The 24,342-nt window shown below is 37.5% G+C and overlaps 1 protein-coding gene across 2 annotated transcripts in view; it reads right to left on the bottom strand.

The window, feature by feature from the left end:
- Positions 1 to 515: 515 nt before the first annotated feature.
- Positions 516 to 24,342, bottom strand: part of LOC108745858 (zinc finger protein ush) — a 253,341-nt gene continuing 229,514 nt past the window's right edge. Inside the window, exons 2-9 of one of the 2 annotated variants that reach the window (XM_018482253.1) lie at positions 8,115 to 8,356; positions 7,131 to 7,482; positions 6,008 to 6,521; positions 4,753 to 5,012; positions 3,678 to 4,080; positions 2,761 to 3,019; positions 1,857 to 2,090; positions 516 to 1,043 (exon numbers count right to left, since the gene is read on the bottom strand). In XM_018482253.1, the coding sequence (XP_018337755.1) occupies positions 597 to 1,043; positions 1,857 to 2,090; positions 2,761 to 3,019; positions 3,678 to 4,080; positions 4,753 to 5,012; positions 6,008 to 6,521; positions 7,131 to 7,482; positions 8,115 to 8,356 (2,711 nt within the window). In that variant the 3' untranslated portion in view covers positions 516 to 596. The remainder of the gene's footprint in view (positions 1,044 to 1,856; positions 2,091 to 2,760; positions 3,020 to 3,677; positions 4,081 to 4,752; positions 5,013 to 6,007; positions 6,522 to 7,130; positions 7,483 to 8,114; positions 8,357 to 24,342) is intronic. The other variant, XM_018482254.1, reaches the window with a different exon arrangement.

Here is a 24,342-nt window from a genome sequence, read left to right on the forward strand (position 1 = left end):
CATACATATATATATATATATATATGAGTGTATATATATTTACACATAGATACCTTCGGCTTATAAGTACAAACGATTCCCTGGGTCAACAAAAATCACACAACGTAATATTCAACTAATTGCAGAAGTCTGATAGTCGTTCATTATATTATGTATAAACTGGCAACAATAAACAGTCCCCGTTTTTAATCATCGTGTTTTCGACATGTTTCATCTTTCTTTCTCTTCCTGGAATCTCTGTTAAAAAATACGATATACAGAAGTATAATAGATGTAATATAGTGCAGGCCTAATTTCACTAAATCTATTTTGTAAATATTTTCCAGGATTAAATTAATTAGATCATAGTGATAATAAAAATATGACCGAAGTTTTAAGCAGCAAAACTTATTCGAAAAATTCGCGACAATTATTTAGAATACAATGTTTCTCCTTTTTTTATCAAAAATTAATTCTCGAAGCAAGAATAGAAAATCTCAGAAATTAGAGTTTCGAAGTACTATTTCAAAGCGGTCTAGAAAGCAATAGGAGATCCTCCGGGAAGAGAGATGAACGGGGAAGACACGTCGTCATCTTGCCTGCGATACTTGGAAGATTTAAAGCACCGACGCCTCGGTTCTGCCGGTCGGCGGCGTCGTCGGGTGACCGCTGGCGTTGTTGTTGTTATTGTTATTGTTATTATTGTTGTTGCTTGCCTCACCGGCATGACTCGAGCAGTAGAATTTCTTGTGAGCAATGAAGGTGCTCAGATAGTTGAAGCTGATGTCGCAGGAGCGACAGTAGCGCGGTCCACTCTTGCTGCTGTCCAGACTTTCATCCGGTGATGGCGAATCCTCGCGCTCTTGTTTCACCTTGCTGGGGAGCGACGGTGGCAATGACGGCGGAGGCGGCGGCAGCGGTGCTGGTTGCGGACTCTTCCTTATTTCCGTTTTGCCGTTCATTTGGATCTCAGCGGGGATCTCCTCTGGCGTTGTAGCGGCTGCAGGTTCCGGTGTCGGCAGTGTCGCCTCGTCGTCGAGCACGCATGTTATATAATTCTCCTCCTGGGAGACAAGAATGTTTCGTAAGAATCTCTCAGTCAAAGACGCGTCTTCAAAAAATATTTCCTAAAAGAAAAAATTTAATCTGGTCTACTAAAGAAATATTGATCATTACAGCATGAAATCTTGCAGCGACATTGGAATAAAATTTTGCAGATTTCATAGACTCTTTTTTAATTACTTCAGCAATATGTTGCAAAAATATTTCAAAAATATTATGAAAGATAATTTCCTTTGCTTTAGTCACGAGCAGTACCGCTACAAGATGGACACGGCGGAGTTTTATTTCTCGTAAATAAAAAAATCACACACAAGATAGAATAAAAAACGCAGTATCATGAATTTTTCCACCTATGTTCTAATAAACTGATTTCTTAAAAAGCGTATCAAAAGTTTGAAAAATGAAAAGAGATTTTACAATTTTTGTTCTTCTATATAAAAATTAATTATCGAACGTATGATACTTATTGTACTGATTACATGATATTTTTGGAAGTTGTGATAAAATATATATAAATATAATATAATGACATCTAAAATAATAGAAACATCAAAATGTATTGTAATACTGCTACAATGTTGCATTGCAATATTTTTAAAGACGAACATTTTACCATTGCTGTAATGTTGTAACGAAATATTTCTGGAATTTTGTTGTGCAATATGGACATATTTGATATATTTGTCCAAAGGTTCAGTGATTAAAAAATGCAAAATTTGTTAAAGTTTAGTTCGTTCCTAGACTTAGAAAGAATTAATTAGTTATTGACAGAAGGAATGCGACATGAAGTTTAAAGGTAAGAAAAAGAAATGTACCTGCAGATCTGTACCACGCTTCTCGAAGTGCATTCTAATGTGGGTTCTCATGCCGCGCAGGGTGTTGCCTTTGTAACGACAAATCGTGCATCGGAAGGCTTTGACGCCCTGGTGGGCATCCATGTGACGCTGAGCGGCACCGGCTGTGGGACTGACAGCGCCGCAAACCGGGCACCGCCAACCGCCGGTCGTTCCGCTGGCGCAGGTATGACTGCTACCTGGTTCTATTATTGCCTGTGACAAGCCATTATATCTCCTTAAAGTCTTCGAAGAAACGGTAGGATCATCGACACAATTCAGAGATGTCTCCGAGAAAAATTTTTCTCAGAATCTTTTATATAATTTTTCAGAATTTTTGTATAAATTTCAAAATTTTTCAGAATTAAATTGTATAACTTTTTAAAACAAATTCTCCGCAAATTAGAACATTTTTCAGAAATGTCCAGAAAGTCTACACATTTTTTCTAGAATTCTTTATATATGAATTCTGAAATATTTCTAATTATATATAATTTTTGATAAGCTCTTAACCAAATTAAAAAAAAATTCAAACATTTTTTTAGAATTTATAAAATGAGCAATCTTAGAAATTTTAGAATATTTTAGAATTCACACATATAAAAAATTCTTTTAAAAAATATAGACTTACTCATTTCTAAATATTTTAATTTATATAAAAATTCTGAAAAAAAATTTCGAAGTGTTTCAAAGAAAAATCAATACTTCGAAAAAGGCGTTTAATAAGTTTTGAATGTTATGAATTTAAAAGAATTAAAAAATTCTTATAAATTTCGATAGCCTTCTTCATGGTGCCTTTTACATCCCTAAAACTTTTCACATATGTTTTTAAGTATCTTGTAAAATTCAGTTCCTTAAAGTTCTTTTATACTAATTTTAAGTTTACCTTGCACTTGGAACACCGTGTATGATGCTCTTGGGATTCGGGCCTCTTGGGACAATAGAATTTCTGATGAGCGAGCAGATTGTCTATGGAAGCGAACTTGATGCCACACTGGGCGCAGATGAGCTGGACCAAGGGTGGTGAGGTCGCGTCAGGAGGCGGCGAACTGTTGCTCACCGTCGTCTCCCTCGCTTGGCAGTAGTGCTTCTTGTGAGCGACGAAGTTCTCGTGTCGGCAGAACACGATATTACATTCCTTGCACCTGTATAAGGACAGACGACTTTAGTTCCAGAATCTATTCAAGAATCTAATCTCATGAAATCTTAAAGATCGGGAGAAGTTCTTTAAATTCGCGATTCAAGAATAAATGGAAAAAAGAAGAAGATATTCTAAAGATCTATACGGAGGTTTTTAAATCCCAAAGTTTAAAGTAATATTTTCAAGATAATAACAATAATCTTATTGAATGTAATAATTAATATGAGTGCAATAATTAACATGGAATTATATCTAACAAATGCAGATATGAACTATTGAGAAATATACTTAACGTAGCGTAATTAACAAATAAATTAATATAAATTATCTTTAATAATTAGTATATACTGTACAAATACAATATAATACAAATAATAATTCAGTATAAATTCTAACAAACTGTAATTATAATTACAAGATAAAGAAGAATTATGAAAAAATAAATTATATGCATAAAGAGATATAGAAATTGAAGACTTTCAGAGACTCAATTCAATTCTAAATATTAAATCAAGTTCGATAAATGCAAATTTAAGGAAAGAAGTAATCAATAATATTAGCTAAATAATTGGAAAAAATAAAAAAAACATTTTTAAATAGATTAAGAATAAAAGTAAGAAATTTAATTCCAATCCAAATTGGTAGAAACAGCAGCTGCTTACCTGGAGACGCCCTGCTTGACGAGCACCCCGGGAACAGGTGGTGGTGGCAGTTCAGCGAGTCTCAGGGTAAGCTCAGTGGGCGGGGGTGCCGCGACGGCGGCAGTCTGGTTCGGACCGATGGACCTCGTTCTGGGGCTGCCACTGCCTCTGGATCTGGGACTGCCCGGAGGCGGCGGCAGGGATGATGGCGCCGGCGACATCCTGTTTTCTTTCTCGTCCTGGTGCACCGGCGACCTGCGTACGCTGAGATCGAGGGGCGCCGAGGCGGACGGCGACGTCGATGCCGCCGCGACCACCGACGCCGGCGTCGAAGGTTTATTCGCCGCCCTCAGGACAGCCGGCGGCTCCACCATGGCGTTCTGGGCTGTGGAAGCGAGGCCTCTCGTCATTGGCTGAAGGGACCCTGAAAATGTAACATCGAAAATGTAACATCACATTCCAGAAAATATCTTAATAATGTCATTCATTAACGTTTAATATCTATATTTAATTGATTTTAAAAACATGTCCCGCCTTTATTTTAAAGATGACTAAAAGAACGTGATTTTTTAGTTATTAATATATGAATAAGTCAAGTAAATGTTACCCTATTAATTATTGTTAGGGAATCTCAGGTTCCGGAAGGAATTTGCACTGTTATATAAACGTAAAGTCTTTCTTTATTATATAGCACTACTCGCAGTTAACAAAAAGAAAACTAGGATAAAGATTCGCTGAGACAGAGTTCTCCAGCGAGAGCAGTGGCGGTATCAGAAGAAGAGAGAAGAACGTCGAGCGAGTCGATATATGATAGAGTACCATAAAAGGAAAACTTACTCTCCTCTGTAAACTGGCGTCCTAGGGAATTTCCCTTACTACTAAAATACATGCACTAGTACACATAGATTATTCCAACAATTATCAAAAATAAAATAACTTTTTCAGATGTAGTGATATATATGTACAGTGTTTTTAAAAAGTGACATCTTTATCCGGTAAATATTAAGTTATTCATTTTTTAATCAAGAGTTTTTTTAAAAGAAATTGTATGTTATTGATGTATAAATTGATGTGTAATTTTCAAGCCTCAAGATACCATTTGGCAGAAGGAAGCACGCTGTATCGGGAGCCGGAAGTGCTGGCGCGGCGAGGACGCTCGCGCCGCGGAACAACGAATACGGCACGATGAGGATGGGGTTAGTGGGCAGCGCCAGGCACGGCTGCGGGGGTGGCGAGTCACCAGGACTCGAACTAGTTGGCGGCGACGCCTTCATTGAGGATGTCGGCGTTGCCGTCGGAGTTGATAACGTGTCCTTCACCACGTGCCTCGTGCTGCAATAATGCGTTTTATGCGCCCTGCAACAGGTTAAATTGCAATTAAAAAAACGTTTATATTATATAATATTTATAAGTACAAACATAATGAATTATTATAATTTTTATAGCACTTGAAAAAATTTGATAAAATTTATAATTTTTTTTTTTTACATTAAATTAGAATAATTTTTCAAATAATTCAAAATAATATTTACTTCTGAAATATCTACAGCTTTGAAGATTTAGGTTTCAAAAATTTTCAATTATTATAAATCTAACTTCTATTTATTGGAGAATTTTAAGTATTCATATCTTTAAATTTTTAGATAAAAAAAATTATCCTCGTAATTTTTTTTAATTTATGGTTATGGTAAATGTTTTATAAAACAATTGGCTTTTCTTTTAAATGTATTAATTATTTCATTGTTGTATTTATAATTCTACAGAGAGAGAGAGAGAGAGAGAGAGAGAGAATTCTTTATAGCCTCAGTTTTAATTCTTAAAAATTGTAATTTATCGAACATAAATCACAATTTCAAATATCAAGATATTAAAAAATTAAAAAAATTCCATTTCATGAATCATCTTTGTTATATAATTCACACACATATTGTTAAAGTTTTAGAAATCAGAAAAGCCTTATTTAAAAAATTAATTTATTAAAAAATAAATTGTTCTTACAATTTAATCTATAGTTGTAAATATATTTATAAAATTTGATAGGTTTTTCTCTTAAACATATACATTTTTCATCTATAATTCTATACACTATATGTATCGAATTCTTTACACTCTCACACAATTGCAATTTTCAAAAATTTTAAACATTAAAAAAAATTCCCGATAATTTCAACATGTTACCTTAAAAATCTGACATCTATTTGCTTTTCATAAATCACATCTACTATATAATTTACAATAGTTTATGATCGATATATTTTTTTTAATTTCACAAATTATCTCTTGCGTAAAATCTGAAGATGCTTCTCTGCTTATAACAATTAACACAATATTCTACTCTTCTGTCCACCCACCTATACGTCTTCAAGGAACTGAATCGAATGTCGCAGTTCCTGCAATATCTCTCGGCCTCCTCGTTCAAGGAACCGTTAGCCGCGGTGGCTTGACCAGCCGTTGTCGGATTTCCCGCCGAGGAGTTCGGGTTCGTCACCACTGCCGCTGCCGCCGCTGTTGACGACGATGATATCGTCGACGGTGCCGGGGATGACGCGTGCATCCGCATGTGACGATTTAGAGACACCTTCTTGTCGGCGCTGTAGGAGCAATGCGGGCACGCGTACGCCTTCCGTACCTCGAACTTGCCGCCGGACTTGCTGCCGTCGTCGTCCTCGTCGTTCGCCGCATCTTCGTCCACGCGCGGTCGATGGGCGCAGTAGAAGGTGCGATGTGCCTCGAGGGTGCTCGCCGAGCTGAACCGGATGCCGCACGGCGGGCAGACCAGGGCGGTCGGCGGAGGCCTAGCTGGCTCCACCGTGATCGTCTCCTTGCCGTCGGTTGGCAGGACGAACAGGCGACCTGATGCGATCGCTGAGGAAATCAATTCGGTCAAGATTGTCCCTGGCGATGAGTTATTATTTCTTATCCTGTAGGGTAAGGTGGTACCAGGTACCGAACATGGTATAATTCTGAATGCAATAAGATTTGAATCTAATTTTCAATTAAGTTTTATTTTTTTCCTGGGTTGATACCCTTTGGAGTATCCCTCACGCAATGAGAGGATTATCAAACTTGAACCTAGAAAATTGGATTTAAATTTTATTTCGTTCAGAAATTATAATTACATCATGTTTAAAATTATACTTTACCCTATGGGATTTTTAGGTTTTATAAATCTTTAAAGACTTTGATCTCCTAGATTTTGAAATTCCTATTTATCTGTACTGAAAAAAATGCTTGGTATTTATAACTATACAATTGAATAGTTACTTATGATTAAAAGCTTTGATTTTTTTTTTATTTTTTTATTTGACTCTGCAAATACCAAATATAATACTTCTCCTTTAGTGTACTTTTGTATTTTGCAAAGTTCTATTTTGAAGTTCACCCAAGATTAAAAAAAAATGAAACCAAGAAAATGTTAAAAATCTGATTATTTTCCTAAACGAAGGCGTCGTGCATGCCGCAGATTCTACTCACCGTTCTGCAATCCGGCCGGTAGCGGCGGCGTTGGATTCGGTGGCGACGTGTTCTCGGGCTTCACGGTAAGGGCGGCGACGGTGGCGGGTCGTAGAGCGGGATCCGTCGCCAGACTAGTATTGAGTCTCAGTCTTGGTGTTGCCTCGTCGTCGAGTCGTATCCTCTTGGTCTCCACCGCGATTGAGTCCTCCGAATCCCTGCGGCAGTCCCGCCTCTTGATGGAGGTGGATGACGGCCTCGGTTGGCACTCATCCTCTTTCGTCGTATGCTGTTCCTCGTCGACGTCCTTGGGACTCGACTCTCGCGTCCGCACGCTCCTGGACGGTGCATGGCGGTCTCTTATGGCCCTAGCCTGCATTTTTAAATATTTATTTATACTTTATTTTTATTTTTATTTTAATAACTATCGACTCTTTCCAACATTTCAATTATCAAGAATTTCATGCGTTCAATTTCTTTTCAAACTCTCAATTATTTCCTGTTGCAATTATCGGCTGAAGAAGACTAAGCATAGTCGAAACGTTCTACATGAACAGTATATTAATGAATAACTAATTTTAATCCCTTTTAAACAATTTAATAAACTAATTTTAACGTTTGACTTAATTGCTTACTCGTTCGTTTGATCTTTCTACCAATTTTATTATATTTGCATTGCGATTTCGAGCTAAAAAATTGATATTGTCCTCTATATTTATTTTTTAGTAAGAAACATCGAAATCGCTTCTGAAATTTCCAAATTTTAAAAATCACGATAAATGAAAGCTTATTAAACACTTCGATAAAAGTTTAATTAATCGAAGTTAATCCTAACAGAAACATAAAATCTTCATTACATCGAAATGAATCAAAGTGATTTCGAAATGATTAATAAATATCACTTATCGTTTCAATCACGTTTCATTTTGACGTCAAGACGACTTTATGGTGAACCTGAAATCGTTTTACTCGGGAAGTTACTCGAAGTTAACGAAATCGACGCACCTCGATGTCCTCGTTGACTAGGCGCAGTCTCGTGTTCTCCGAAAGCACGCTGAGGCGCAGCTTGATATCCTCCTCGCTGATCGAAGATGACGCGGGGTTGAGTCTTGGAGGGGGCGGGAAGCTCAAGTCTTCCTCAACTGGCGGTGCTACCGGACTCGACACTGCCGATCCGCCGGCGCCGCCGTCCACGCCGCTGCTCACCGACGGGGTCTTCTCCGAGTCGCTCCACTCCTCATCCTCCCCTGAAACCAAAAAATGGATACGCATCAGTTGACATCCTCGATCTATCGATAAAATAACACTACAAGAATTTTCATCTCTATATGAGTTCGATTATCTCGCTATACTATTTCAAACCCTGCGAAATAACAATAAATTATTAGAGTTGTATTAGAGTTGTATTCTAGAGAATATATTCATCCGTATTCTTTTAAGAGAATATAGGAGAACATGGAGAATTTCCGAAGAAATATAAAAAAAATCTTAAACGGAGATTATGATAAAATAATAATTTGAAAGATTTTGAAGTGAATTTTAATTGTCCGAAGATTTGAGGTATCTTCTGGGAAATCACAACGAAGGAGAAAATTTAAGACTCGCGGACATTCTTCGCCAAGATAAAGCACTTCCATAATTTGCAAAGTCGACGTTAGATTGCCTAATTCAAAAACGGATCCTACAAATGATAGATTTATCTCACTATTATCCCAAGCCCTTCATCAGCCTTGCAAAGTTAAACGATACAACACCGAGAGGCGACTGTACATTTCTTCGGAAATCGCCGATGCCGGTCGGAGGTAGCCCGTGAAACGACCATAACGACGCTGGACCAGAGGGATGCTGGACGAGGTGTCGAGATGAGAGAAACCGCTCTCCGGCTGTCCGGGTGCCTAATGGGCTTTTAGTACAACGGTCCTTTGCGTACCCCACGTTCCCTACTCTCTCGTCGGCTCGGTCTACCCCCGTTCGACACGACCACCAATTGCACCCTTCGCACGCCGCCTCTCATCCCCCACTTCAGGGATCGCACTCAGCTTGCTTGCGCGCAGTATGTCGAATAGTTCAGTGTCTAAGGGCTGGTCCCGCCAAACGTGTGTGATAGATCATCGATAGGAGGTTTAATTCTGAGAATTGCGTGGCGAAAACAAGGGATATCATCGATGATCGAACGAGCCTCTGAGAAAATTAATTCTAATCGTGGCGGGGATTTGGAAAATTTTTAACTAGAAATTACGCCTTTGAAATGATATCTGAATAATTAATCATCAATATTGCGAAAAAACAAATTTTTTAATTATATAATATTTTTAGAAAAAAATATTTTTTTTAAATTTGATATCAAACGATGAGAAAATTTAAGTTCCATCTGAGATAATTCAATCACAAAGAATCTTAAGAATGTTTTTTGAAAATCTATAAATCAGTCAAGGACTCTTAAAAGTTCAATAACAATGTGATGATGAAAAAGGCAAATAAGAGTCGATTCTCTTTCTTGAAAATATAAAAATTGAAAGTAGAAAAATTATTAATAGAAAACTGAGATATTACTAATTTAAAAAATAAAAAAACCGATGATAACTAATTTTAAGTGAAGAGGAGAATATCTGAAGATGGCTCAATCTAAGAGCCGAAATATGTAATATATCTCAATTTTCTATTATGTATTTAATTCATATTAATAATTTTTATATTTTAAAGAATCGATATTATCTCTTATTTGTCTTTTTCATCGTCATATTGTTATTGAATATTTTTTAAAAAACAATACTTTGTAGGAAAAATTTTAAACTTTCATAATAGAAAGTCGAAAATTTTCACAGAGTTGATTTGGAACACTTGGCTCACAAAGTGAAAAGAAAATTTCCCATTTTGTCTAGCTCATAATTTTCTATATGTAAAAATTAAACTTACAGAAACTCAAAAGATATAAGAGACCTTCGAGTAGTAAAGAATTTTAAGCTTTACAATTTTTCCTTCAAATTTAAACTTCGTCCATTTTTAACAAAGTTACAGCTGCTTCAATTTCAAAGTTCGTAACGCCACACACTTTTATCCCAATCCGATACATTTTAACACTTCATGATTCTTTTTTTGATCGTCAAAGACCCCGAGAATAGACCGGATGATCCACCAGGTGGATCGTCATCGAGATCAGAACTCAAGAATTACCCAGATGCTTTAATTGCCTCTTCGAAACGAGGAGAAGGAGCAGGGAGAGTGACAAAGGAGGGAGGCTGTGACGTGAGGGAGGGCTCAAAGACAGAAAGAGAGGGAAAAAGAGAGATGCCTAGGGAGATTGGGCGAAGGGTTGCAGAGCGCTCCTCGTGGGCTATCCCGCGCTCGCATCTACATTCGAGTCGTGTTCCTTCCTCTCTGCTTCTCTGTAAATAAGCGGTCATCGATGGATCGGCCGTGGCATGGCGTGGCGTGGCAGTCTCCTTTTTCTCTCCTGCGATCTATTTCTGTCCCTCTCGAGGAACGAGCGCGATCGCGGGCCTTAATTGCGCAGCCATGCATACGTTCGCCAGCGACGACGTCTGCGAGTTCATATACGCGACCCTCGTCCGCTCCTTCGTCTTATTCTTCTTCTGCCTCCTACTCCACCTCGTGATCTTAGATGTACGATTGGACAGGCGAGGTGTACGGTAGAGAGAAGGCCGCGGATAGATCTCTCTATCTTATGATTGAAGCGAGAGGTGTGTACGATCGAGGTTGCAGATAAGCCCTCTTATCTCGCACGGTTGGTTTCCTTCCCTTCCCTTCCCTTCCCCTCTTACCCGGGGTTCTATTATCGAGCGGGAGATTTCGTGATGATCTCCGACTGTGGATTGGACTCGCGATCGGCTCCGAGATCAGAAGGATCTGGGCGTTCGATAATCCTACCACGTCTGAGAATTTAAGAGTACAATGGTCGTGTCGCGGATTTAAAAGGTTTAAAGAAAGGTTAGAAACAGTCGAAATTTTAGGTACCGAAAGACCTTCAGAAGAGAATACGCAAATATTCACAACTCTAAATATGGTAAATTTTAAAGAATCTGGCAAAAGAGGCTTAAGATCTAAGATCTCGAAGAAAATCCTTAGTCATAAAGATCACAAACTAGAAGCGCACCGTTTCAAGTGATATCTTAACATACAATCTAAATGTGGAAAAATGCAAAAGACAATTTAAAGATCCATTTCGTAATTCGGGAGTTCTATTTAAGATTTTTGTGCAGGATAGGATATTATTAGGATAATAGATTATCCTATATTAGTAGATATATTAGTAGGATAATAAATAGGTATAGAATAATTAGAAATGCACGATTCTAATTGTAGAATATTAACCCTTGATATATACTGGATGTAAACCACCCACAAAATTATTTTAACATTCTGAACAACTCAATTTTCTTTTATTTTGTAGAACAAAAATACAATGTTTATAAAAAAATCTCTGTTCTTTCAATTCCCAAAATGGCCTACATTCAATATGCAAAATAAATACCCTTTATCCAAAACCAACTTATAAACTAATTATTTTTTCAAAGCGTCATATCTGAACAACAATTCTGTAAATTTAACTTTTAATATTGAATTTTTTAAAAGTTACAATTTTTCAAAGATTCTATTCGTTTTTTTCTCTATTCATTGAAGAACTCAAGAATTTTTTTCACAAAAGCTGTAACGAAATGAAATTTTAATCAAAAACTATTTAAATATATTCTACAGACCTTGAAATTGACCCATAATCGTTTTCATATTGATTGGATTTTTTAAATAAGAATGTCAATTGTTTAAACATTGCTCTGGGTGTGAGCCACCCAGTGCGTTAAAAAGCGATCGAAAAAAGAGGTGTGTCAACGAAGGGTTAAAACATTTTGCAACATTGTTATCAACTTTTAAGCGTTTTACATAATCACTTTGATAGTCTGATAAAATTATTTTCAGGCCTATATTTAGCTAAACTTTAGATATTTCAATAAATCCGTTCATTTCATGTAAAAAAAAAATTAAAATTCTAATATCTAGTATACTGTTTCAATCTTCTAATCCTGACGATCCAGTGAAAACCTAATCTTCATTGACTCCCATGTCATGGACTCGGAGCATTCTTAATTGCATGTGCATGCATACGTTGCCGATCGTGAAAAGAGGGCTGCTCGCCTCGGCCACCACCTTTACGAGCGTCCAACCACCTCCGTCGTGCGACGGTTGGGGTGCAATATATCTCGAAGAGGTGGCGAGGCGGGGGACCGGGGGAGGGTACACTGCCGCCATTAACATATCCGCGGCCTGATAAGCCTTTCTCGGAACCGATACCGCCGCGCTCGTGTACACCTTCGGCCCCCGCTTTATGCAAGAAGCGAGCAATCGCAGCGACTCCGGCGTCGCGCTGAAGAACGGAGCCGGAAGCTCGTACTTTCGATCCCGCCATTCTACCGCGTCCTTCCGATATATATACTCTGTGCCCGTTAATGAGCCTCAAATTCCGGCCGATTTACCGGTGCTTCGACGCGATTGATGCGTCACGCAACGATAAGTTGCTTAGATATCTTATTACTTCAGATCGTTATGGGTCAATTCTAAGCAGAATTTTAAGGCTTGTAATATGTTCTTCTAAGATTTACAAGAACTTACTTGCAAGCGCTTATAACTTTATGCAATATCTTTATAGATATAGAGCTTCTTGCTTGCCCAGGAAAATTTAATGCAATTTTTCCCTGCGAATGGGAAAGTAAAAATTGTTGAACTGATTTATGTCCTTCATTGTTTTCTAAGAAGAAGCAGAAGATTTTTAAGGCTTTCCTTCGAATTAACATTTACGAGAATAAATTGCGAAACCTTACGATTTTGCTTAGAGTTGATCCATCAGTTTGTAGTTTTAAAAACTAATAGGTCAATTTTAAACAGAATCTAACTAGTTTCTAATTGCGAGTTCATTCAAATCATACACTTTTGAATCACGTAGAGGAGCTGCGAGAGAGATCTTTAAATCTCAGAAATTAAAAATTTTTTGAGCTACAAATCTTTGGAAAGGACGTTAATTTTTTGACCAAGGAAGGAATAAAATTTCTTTTAGAGCCAAAGACAGAGTTGATGAAAATCAATATCTGGTCGAGACAATTAATAAATCAAATTATAGTGTATACATTTAGGTTCTCTTCAATATAGGAAGATTGTTGGTAGCAGCAAATAAAGGCTGCAGCAAAGACTTTTGCATAACATCTAACACACTAAAAGTCTGTGCTTTCTCTCAGAGTTAGACTCGATAATTCGCCAACAAACTAGAGCAATCAAGGAAGGATCTCTCATTGCAGAAGTATACGACATTTTCTTCGAAGGCGAGGAGATTAAATCGTTAAATCATGTCTAAGGATCGAGGAACAAGCGATTTAATTTAACGAAGCAAATCGATAAAACAATCAGAGACGCGTAGACCAGACGTACTCTTGAGCCTCTTGAGGAGTCGCGCGAGTGCACGTGATGCGTCGGTAAATCATCGAGTGTTCCGTGACCGAAGGCACGCGTGCCGCGAAGCCGCGCGATGCAAAAGCGTCCGCTCGTTAGAGTAATAAGTAGGTATGCGAGGCATTTATTATACCGCGCTCCAAACCCTTCCTTCCTTCCTTCCTTCCTTCCTCGCTGCTTCAGTCACGGCCAACGTCGACCTCGGCGTTGCCCGTTCGAGTGTTAATAAACGGGAATTTCGAGAAATTCCGTGGCCAGGCGCCACTTTCCTGATTATTAATCCTCAGTGCGTCCAAATGTTGAATTTCATCCCTTTACGAGACTTCTCGGTCAACGTAACAACTCCACAAAGGATTCTTCCCGTAGTCGTTTTCTTTGCGTCATGTAAGAATATACCGTAAAATGAAACTTTGGTCCAAATCAGGATAAGACTTTGAGCCAAAATTATTCTTAATTTTAAGATTCAAGTTAGGACATAAAACGTCTTAAAAAGTCTTTAACCTTTGATTGCATCAACGGGTCATTTGGGGCCCAAAGAAGAGCGTAAAAAGTGTACGATTTGTACGATTAGTACATGAGATTTAAATCGTAAGTAAAAAAATTTTAAAACTTTTCTTCTATCAATCACCTTGAGGGAGAAGTTCTTAAATTCTATTTACTTCAAATAAGATATTTTTAGAGAAAGAAGTCTTATGTCTCGATTTCGATATATGTGCTGTCTGGATCAAAAGAACCCAGCACTAATTAGGTATATGGAAAATTGGGTTTCAGTAAAATGAGTTAGTTACATATAATACAGTTTATAATACAGTGAACAAAAGGATGCTTAGACAAAAGGCTCAATATACTCTGTGAGCACAAATTTTATACTTTTAATACAATTATTCATTATTGAGTTTTTTATTTGTATTATCTTAAGAATCTTTATTTTAGACTGCATATGTGAGAAACACAATTAATACTAAAAATTTAAAATTCTTATTACGGGCTATTAATATTATTATTCAAAGCTGGATCTTCACTGCTTTAAATAATTAAATCTTGAATTACTTATATGCACTATATATGTACTTGCATATATTGTAGTCTTTTCGAACTGCACGCCGAATTGTTTTTCCGGACTATAAACGCAATTAAAACCACTCTAGTAATCGCGAATTAAATTGACAAGCAGTTTTAATAATTTGATGCACCATCAAGCATTACAAAGATGTTTAATTAATATGTTGAAACTATTAATAAAAGAGATCCAATTTTCCAAGGAAATTAGTTCTTTAAGGGATTCTTGGAGTCAAAGTTACCCCGTTAAATTCGGGCCAAAATTACCCTATTTTACGACACTCAAGAATGTTCTCGTCGTTGCTCCTACAAATTCCCCAGCACATCCAGTCCTGGAGAAGGGAGTCCACGACTCGCACGACACCCGATGTACACCCACGTACACCACCGACGCGAGTCCTCTGGGAGGAGGAGGAGGAGGACTCGCAAGCGGCGCAGGACGGTAGCAGCTTCATCGGCGCTATGCAAATAGGATCCTGATCGTGACGCGGGTAGGCAAACACGCGACGTACAGGTAACAGGCAGCGGGACCCGGCTGAGTGAGTCTTCTGCCTCCTCCGCCCTTTCCTCGCCTCTGCACCTTCTCTTCCTCCTCCACCTTCTGCCCCCGGAGGAACCCCCCACCGATTCGCATTACGGATCGTGCGCCTTTTCACGACCCACGAGGTCGATCGCTTCCCATTCGTATAACGCCCGTTTTGCGTCCATTCGCTTTGTCTCTCTCTCTCTCTCTCTCTCTCTCTCATCCTCCTCCGTTTGTCCGTCCACCCTCCCGCGCCACCCCGCCGTTCGCACCCCCTAACACGCTGCATCGTCGAGATATGCTAATGCACCCGGTCCCCGATCGTGACACCGCGGCCGCTAAGTGAGAGCTCAACTTGCAAACCTACGGGGAAAGGCGGCAGAGGGAGCTCCCCGTGTTGAGCTTCCGGAGGAGAGGCATCGAGGGGGAGGCCTCCGCTCCTCCGCGGCCGATCAAGCGATCGACGTGGCGATCCTTCGTGGAATATCGGATCGAACGGTCGCGGACTTTAATTACGAGCGGAATGGTAATCGATCATGTATCGTTGCGAGGTATTTTTCACGGGACGGCGCAAATGAGAAACAACGAAGACTTGAGAAAAACAGACCTCGGTTATCTTGAAGTCACACACCATTCCTTTCCATGGCTTCAAGTACATTCGTAGGAGATCATATCGTTATTTATTAATTATAATAAATTATAATAGATAAATCGAGCGATATTCTAAAAAAATGGCGATAATCCTAATATCAAAACTGGACGGTAATCGAATATTTTTCTATTCAGTGGTTTCTGCAGGAATCTACAGAACTGCATGAATGAATTTTATTGTACAATAGTTTGGATATTCCGTTAGATTTTCATAATTCAGTGCTTAGAAAATCGGAATAATTTTTGCACTATTCTAGTATATGTATTCTAATAAGTCTGCTATTTAACTCTACATGGAAAGAGATTTTGCTGAAGCTATCTAAAAATTTAGCCCGATACAGATCTGAAAATATAAAATTAAAATTTTGAAATTTAAAGTGAAATATGAAATTTTGTTAAACCATCAAAACAATCTTGGTAGAAATATAGTTTCTTAAACACCCATCTAATTGTATTGTATATAACAATGCACATACATATAGGAAATGGAGAAAAACGTGAAGAGTTTCATTCGATAGCTAAAGTTTTCTGTATAAAAATACGTGGAATTTGTGTAGCCGCTCGTCCAATTACTATCTAGTATTAATAATTATTAGTTAATAAATAATAACTATATAGTCCATTTATTATCGTATTTTTGTTTACTAAATAGATTTAAATTTTACGCATCTTTTGTGCGCGGTATCTGCAGGCGAAGAGTTACGTTTAGATTGAGATCCTAAGTATAATTTTACTTTTCAGTTACTGTAAGACAGAGTTAATGCAACTGTCCAGTAATCGCTCACAATCCAGCGATTACATGAAACTTCGGGATAATTATATGGGAAATTCAAATACAATGTGCAATGCTGCAGAAAATTTTGATATTCTAGCAACCAGCTCAGTTTTTTTTTATCTTACATCAAAATTATTTTCAGATCTGAGCCTAACTAAATTTCGAGATAATTCAGTAAAACTGTTCTTTCCGTGCACACAAATTAGGATTCTTATATTTCACGATTCGCTGCGGGAATCTGCAAATTTATTTTCCGTAGGCGGACGCTATGAATTCTCAACCAACAGTCTCCGAGTCTCGCAGTCTCTCGCGAGTCAGATACGTAACAGCTTTATTGTGTCGATCGATACTTCGGATCGGTACTCGAGGTACCCGAGGTGTATCCATCCACCGATGGTCGCCAGCCGTCTCTTCTGGGAAGCTCGGATCACGTCGTGGAGCGCATTATTCATGCAGGACGAGCCTGCTTCGTCGCCACCTCCGCCTTCGTATGCTTGGCGTTCACGCCTCCTCCTCTTCCTCCCCCATCTACTCGGTCGTAGGGACAACGATCATAGTAATTATCCTAAAGGACGACGATAAGTCCGATATCCCGCGCTGATAACGTCGCCGCGTTTCGACTTTCCACCTTTATCACTTAATCACGATCAGCCTGTTGCGATCCGCGAAGCACGTCGTGTCGGTAATTGTTATTAAACATTTAATAAATAAAGATATATTGGAAGCGACGACTTTTCTCTCGTTAGGTACAATGAAAATATTGAGATAACTACGGTTCGCGCAGTATATTATAATTATCCTCTACGAGAGCTGGATTAATTAAACTGCAATTGTAATTAGTCAAATTAAAATTGCTTAACTATAGAAGCCAAAGTCTATTCAAATTTCAATGTTTTAAATTTCAAGAGGAGAGAAGATAATTTTTAAAAATCATTTTTATATATTTATTTTAACACAAAAAATATCAGTATAGCATTAATGTATCAAGTTTGAAATTCTCTAATACATTTTCAGTTTCCGTTTTTCTCATATATTTAGTTTTAAGCTAAGAAAAATTGCACGATAATTTGATTTGTGTAATCTCACAACGTATATATTTAAATTTCTTTCATCTATTTTGAGCAGTTCTATCTTAAAACAAACAATTATCTTCTAGTCATCAATTTCGAAGCATTATCGATATGCTAATCGTACGACTATATCGTGACTACGCGGACATTGCCTTTATCCGAAATACCGGCACTATAATGTACCCAGTCCGTTGATTGAACACTCCTCCCTCTTTCTGCTATCATCTCTATCTCTCTAATTTGTTTGCCCATCATGAACACCATCGAGCGATATCCTTCTTTACCTTGCTCCTCTCGGAATTTTTTTATTTTCTCTTCCCTTACGCGACCGGTCTTGTAATATGGACACTAATCTCCTGGCACCCGATCGCAGAGAGACGATTAAACTCACCTAGGATTAGAGCGCTGGATCCTCTCTGTTTCTCTCTTTCTCTCTCTCTCTCTCTCTTTTGAGGCGCCTTCCATATCTCAAACCGCTCCAGGAATGCGATTTTATTCAAAGCCCAAGCCGTTTATCGATATTCTCGGTATAAATTCCCTTCAATTGTCTACTCATCACCGATTGTTTCATCCACGTCCATGAATTCTCGGACGTCCAAATTTCTAGGCTTACAATACCTTGATTTCTGAATAGTGAATTGTGTCATATCCCCAAGTTTCTCGATTCTTCAGAAACCGAAGCTAAGGTTCAACAAATTTTCGGAGTCAAAGTTTTAAAAATGTCCGAATTAAAGATTAGAAAATCCGAGAAGATCCATACTGAGAGAAAATTTTATTGTGACTATATTACACGTTATAATTATGGTTATTACTGTTATAATATTAGCAATAATAACTGCAGATATTAGTAATAAAAATGACTATAAATTATAGTTATTGTTATCATAAAAACGGTAGCAATATTACTATAAATTATACAATAGTTAAATTATTATTTTATCTTTTCGAAAATCCTCCAATTATCTATTTATAATTAATATAATTATAAGGATAATGCAAATGTAAATTTATAATATAATTATTAAACATTAATTTACAGTAATTTTTTAAGGTTAACTATATTTTATATGGTTATCATAATTATTGTTAGTATAAATTATAGTAATTGGAACCATTTTATATGGTAATATAATAATTATAATATACATATAGTTATTTTCGGTACCAACTATATATATTTCTTTATAGAAATATACACATAATTATTACTACATTAGAAAATTATGATGAAATGTAATTATAATCTACTAAAAACTTTTCTCTCAGTGCACAAACGCCACATTTTAGTTTGGCCCGATTTGCGAAGCGTCCTAGATGGACAAAGTCGCAATTTCCGAACATTACGCGTGTTATAATTCCAAATTGATATTCCATATTGATCAATGTTAAAATATATCTGGAAACTCTTCTTGAAATTATTCAGATTCGAACGAACCTCGGATTTTAATTGAAAGATTTTAGATGAATGGAGTCATCCCCTCGTGGCTCACTATCCGAATGAGATCATCGAGAGTCGGAGAGCAGAAGGCAGTGTTCGCGTTCACGTGTCGTTATCACGCACGTTGTGCATTTCCTCTCATTTATTTCCACGCGCGCAATCGCGCGCCCCGGACGTCGAAAGCGCCCTGGGGCAGAGCCCGGTGAAGAAGAGGAGGAGAAGGAGGAGGCGCAGGAGGTGGAGGGTGAAGTAGAGATCTTTGATCGGCGCCGAGACGCAGCTGTTTCGTTTATCTCGCGACAGGAACAGGATCCGCGCAGGTCGTTTCGCCCGCGAACAGGACCTTCGAGAGACGTTATCGTCGCGCTCCATCTGTCACCGTCTCGGTTTCCTCCGCTGCGCTGCGGGCCGGCGATTTTTTTCTGTTCCACGTTAAAACCCGGTAACGAAGGAGGTGAAGGAAGAGAGGGGAGAGAGAGAGTGAGAAAAAGCAGAGGGAACGGCCGATTGTCGATAGGGGTGGCGAAGAGTAACGTCGCCGCGCCACCTCGCAAATTGGTAGCGGAGAAAGCTTCGGCGATTTATAAGCCATCGCTTTTGTTGCGTTTGTATAATCCTGTACGGAAAAAGGTTCTTCTGGAAGTTCCTTTTTCAAGGGATAAATTTGAACGAAGGACAATTTAGCGGCCTAATCAAATAATAGTCATAGCAAATTATCCCTAATTGGGGGAATTAATATTTGCTCCGAAATTTCCGTAATTGATAAGTTTTTTAACTTTGTGGGTTCAGTACCTTAAATTAATATATATCTTTGCTTAACTTCCCATTTCCAATCACACTTTTACTTTCTCTCTACAATCAAGGTGTCGTTTTTATCCAACTCAAGTTTTTTTTTAGAAGATTCTAGGTCTTCAAAAATGTGGAAAAATTCAGGCTTATTTTTCGAGATCTCTATTATCTACATTATCAAATAGTTCAACTCAAATATTAAAGTTTTTATTTAATAAAAATTTAAATTTAAACAAGAATGTGAAAAGAGTTTAAGAATAAAAAAGTACCAAATAAATCGTAGATTGGGAGGATTAAAGTTCACATAATTATATGATGATAATTAAATGATTTTTTATTATTTTAAAAGTCAAAATATTTGAAAAATAAGATTATGTAACTTAAAATAAGATTGTAAAAAAAATGTGTTACAACTTTCCACAACGTAATTAAAAAAATACCCGAGCCTATTGGACCTACAAGTACCAATTAGGATTAAGGATTAATTTTTTACTCCTCCAAGAATTAAGAGAATCTCATTTTTCTGTACCTAAAATAATAAACTTATTTAAAAAAACTAATGATTTACAAATATATAAAATAATCAGTCCGCGTATTTGGCGGAATAATTTATTTTTAATAAAAATAACTGAATTACACGCTGAGAAATATATCTGGTTAAAAATAGACGAATCAGAAGATTCTGATTATATCAATCAAAATTCTAGTTATTTCAATTACTTCAACCAGACATTGTCTCAATGTATTGAAGACAATTGGATCAGTAATAAATAAAATAAATGAATAAATACGTGAAATAGACGTTATCAGTCAGACGCAAAAAAAAGAGGGAATAAAATCGAATCAGACACATCGCTTTCAAGATGCTTAATCCTTAAGTAGATGTCTGGACTACTTTTTCTTCTTCTTTTTCTTTCCCCTGGGCTTTCAACTCGTTTAAAAGGTTACAGAACGATGAGTAAAAATTGAATCCGACAATTGAGTGTTTAGTCTCCTCGGGGGAGGGAAGCTTCAGTCACTCTGTAACAATCGCTGTGCGATTTTGTATTATTTAAGGATTAACGAGTGGATGTAAATAGACATAAATGTTGTCTCGAGATTAATGGAGCTCGAGGACCACTTGGCAATCTTTTGGAGCGTTTATACTGTAAACTATTGACTTATGCTATAATCAGTAAAGTTTAACACAATTTTAATGTTTTCATTCACAATGACTTAGATGCATGTAACTTATATGTAACTTATAAAGTTAACACAAATTTATACTGAGACGAATGTCTAGTTGAAAACGAACCAGAAGATTCTAATTATATCAATCAGAATTCCGGTTTTCTCTTTCTCTTTCTCTCAACTGGAATTTCAATCGGAATTCTAACTAGATTTAACTAGAAAATTCTGATTCGTTCATTTTCAACGAGACATCTTTCACGGTGTAAATAACTTTTACAGTAATAAGTGGCAGCACGTAAATCTGCATAAATCTCATTGTATTGAATTTACCGGTTATGACATAAGTCAACGATCAGTATAAACGCTCCTTTTCTCCTTCCGGTTTTTTGGAAAATCAATCGGTCTCGTCGCTTCCGCGTATCAGATACGACGGTCGCCCGCCGTTCGGCAGAGCATCCCCGTGTCCATTCGTCATCCCTCGAAATGTCGAAAGTGTCGATCCAGCGATCGACGTGGCCGGTCGGGCAGCGGGAACGAGAGAACGAGGCGTAGGGCCGAAAGGTAACGAGACCGGGAGATCGACCGGATCAGATAGAGCCGGGCAGGACCGGCCGGTCCAGATCTCACGAGATAGGAGAATTTAATAACCTGCTACGCGACGCGCGGGGGAGAGGAGACGCGAGAGGGGGAAGTGTGGGAAGGGGGGTGGCAATAATATCGGAGAGATATCGATCTTTAATTAGGCACGCAGCGCGCGGGAACGCGCGAGATTAGATCTAAAGCTAGACGAGAGGCGAGTCCTGGTCGTCCCTCCCCCTCCCCCCCCTCCCTCTTTCCCTCACCCCTTCCTCTCATCTTCCCCGCGGATTTATCCTCTCCCCCGCGTCGGCCCGTCCGTGGATTCGGCGAAGGACCGACCGATCCGATCCGCTCTCCTCTCGGTCGCCATTCTAATTGTCTATGAAAAAATAAAAGGCACACGACACTGTCATGTATTTTTTACTTTTTCAGAGGCAATTAGAATGGCACGCAGGGAGCCGTCAGGGACAGAAAGAAGAAGGCGGGGGAGGGGAGAGGGGGGGAGAGGAGGTGGCTTTGCACAAATAATCCGTAAGACTAATCGAAAATTTGAAGGATGCTGATCTTCACGTGCAGATATTACTTATACTTTAATGGTTCGCGTGGGTGGGTGGCTGATAGAATTGTCTCGTTGGAACGTGTCTATCCGGAGAATCGAGATTAGTGTCGAGATCTAGAACGGAGGGGTCTCTCGAGGTTGCGCGAAGATCGCCAGGATCTAACGTGTTCAGTGATGACGAGACAATACCTGCCTGCGAGGACGAGTATTGTTACAGTTTTGATTATTAAAGCAAGGTGCTTTTTAAAAAGGAATGAGATTTCTGTTAAAAACGAGCGAAATTTATCATGTTTAAAATATACGACACTTTTCAGACTATAAACTAGAATTCAAAGCCTAAGCCTCATCATCTCTCGTCTGAAATTCAATCTCTTGTTTGTTCAAGTAAGTTTCTTAATTAATTAATTAATTAATTTTTCCTATACCTTTTTATTTTAATCATTAACTTAAATTTCATTATTTCTATAATTTCAGTTATGTTATTAGATTTTTCTAATCAAAATTTGTATTATTTCTCGTCGGTTTAAATTCATACATATCCGTTTAAGTTTATAATTAATTTTAATAAATTTTTTTAGGTAATAAATATTTCCAAAATGACTTCATTTTTTTTTTAAACAATTTAACTCTTTTTGATCTCGTTGATAAAATTTTATAAATTTTAACTTTGCAACCGTCCTATTATTGTTATTGTTCTACGTCTAATAAATTCAAATTCGAGCTGAGAGACATTTGAAACACAATTGTTTCAATCTATTAATTATTGTAAAAATACACAATAATTCACGCATTGAACTTATAGACTTTATTTCTACTTTTAAAATAAATTGCGGTGAAAAAATGCTCCTAATTTTTTAAATAAAATAAAATATTCCCAATTTGTTTTTCCTCGTCATTTTTTTCATTTTCTGATCAGCTTGTTTTTGATAAAGTTTTGCGATAAAAATGACATATTCTTGTTAATGGATCAAGGTAGAAAAACGTCTTTCGATATAAAGACGTTTTTTTTTTAATATCAATTGAAATAAAATTTAATTATCGTAAAATCAATTAAAGATTATCTTACAAAATAATTTATATTTCCTATTTTTTTTTAATTGTTTGCTTATAATTAGATCGCTACTCTAATTGAGCTCACTTGTTACCTTTATTTTGAGACCCACTGTATTATATCGAAGCAGCCTAATTCCGGATACTTATTAACGTCGTCTGGTGGAAATCGCGAAGTCATGCAAAAACGAGCGAATCGACTGGATCGGAATTTCGATGCTCGCCGCACGAGCGCGTGTTTCACGACTTCACGCACGTGTGCACGCACGTTAAATATGCAGACGCGGGATATAGTTTATGCGTGTCGACGATTAAACCTGAAGATATTCGGGCATTCATTAAGAAGTAGCAGCATTGACATCGCCAGTCAGATCTGCCGATAAATCGCCACTTCTTGCCTCCCCAAACTTTGTCGCGTGTTAATAATACATTATAAAAAATATCAGCGTGAATTTAACGATGTCTAATGTGTCGATAAAATTCTCACCTCGTTGGTATTAATATTAATACCAACATGATGTAGACTCAACCGTGAGTTTTTTAAATTCACATTCTTAGTACACGAAACAAAAAATGGTTTTACAAGTTCAGTAAAAATATTCTGAAACGCTATTTTTGTGACAAACTTTATCCACTTGAAAGTAAAAAAAAAATACCAAAGGTTCAAAGTAAAACATTATAATTATAGTAAATCCATCCATTACAACGAAGTAAATCGTACTATTTCAAGACTACAAGCAACTCTCGAGACTTTATATATACTTGTATCTTTTATCACGTAGTAAAGTACATTTTGTCAGCGCTAAGGTAAAAAATACTCGTCGCTAAAGTAAATTCTATTGAAACGTATCATAAGCACAGGTTTACTTTGTAATCCTTGGTATTTACATCAACACCATGATGTGGATTTAAAATTCATATCATGTTGATGTTAATATTAACACCTCAACACAGCGAAAAAAATTATTATATATAGACACCACATGGTGTTAAATCCACACCGATAATTTTTAAAATGAACTATCATTCAATATTCTTACTGTTAGATCATCCTTAGATTACAGTAATTCAAATATTTTCCTAAAGGTGGCCCGATTAATATCCCTCGCAGATA

The sequence above is a fragment of the Trachymyrmex septentrionalis genome, unplaced genomic scaffold (assembly GCF_001594115.1).
Source record: "Trachymyrmex septentrionalis isolate Tsep2-gDNA-1 unplaced genomic scaffold, Tsep1.0 scaffold152, whole genome shotgun sequence".
Taxonomy (NCBI): domain Eukaryota; kingdom Metazoa; phylum Arthropoda; class Insecta; order Hymenoptera; family Formicidae; genus Trachymyrmex; species Trachymyrmex septentrionalis.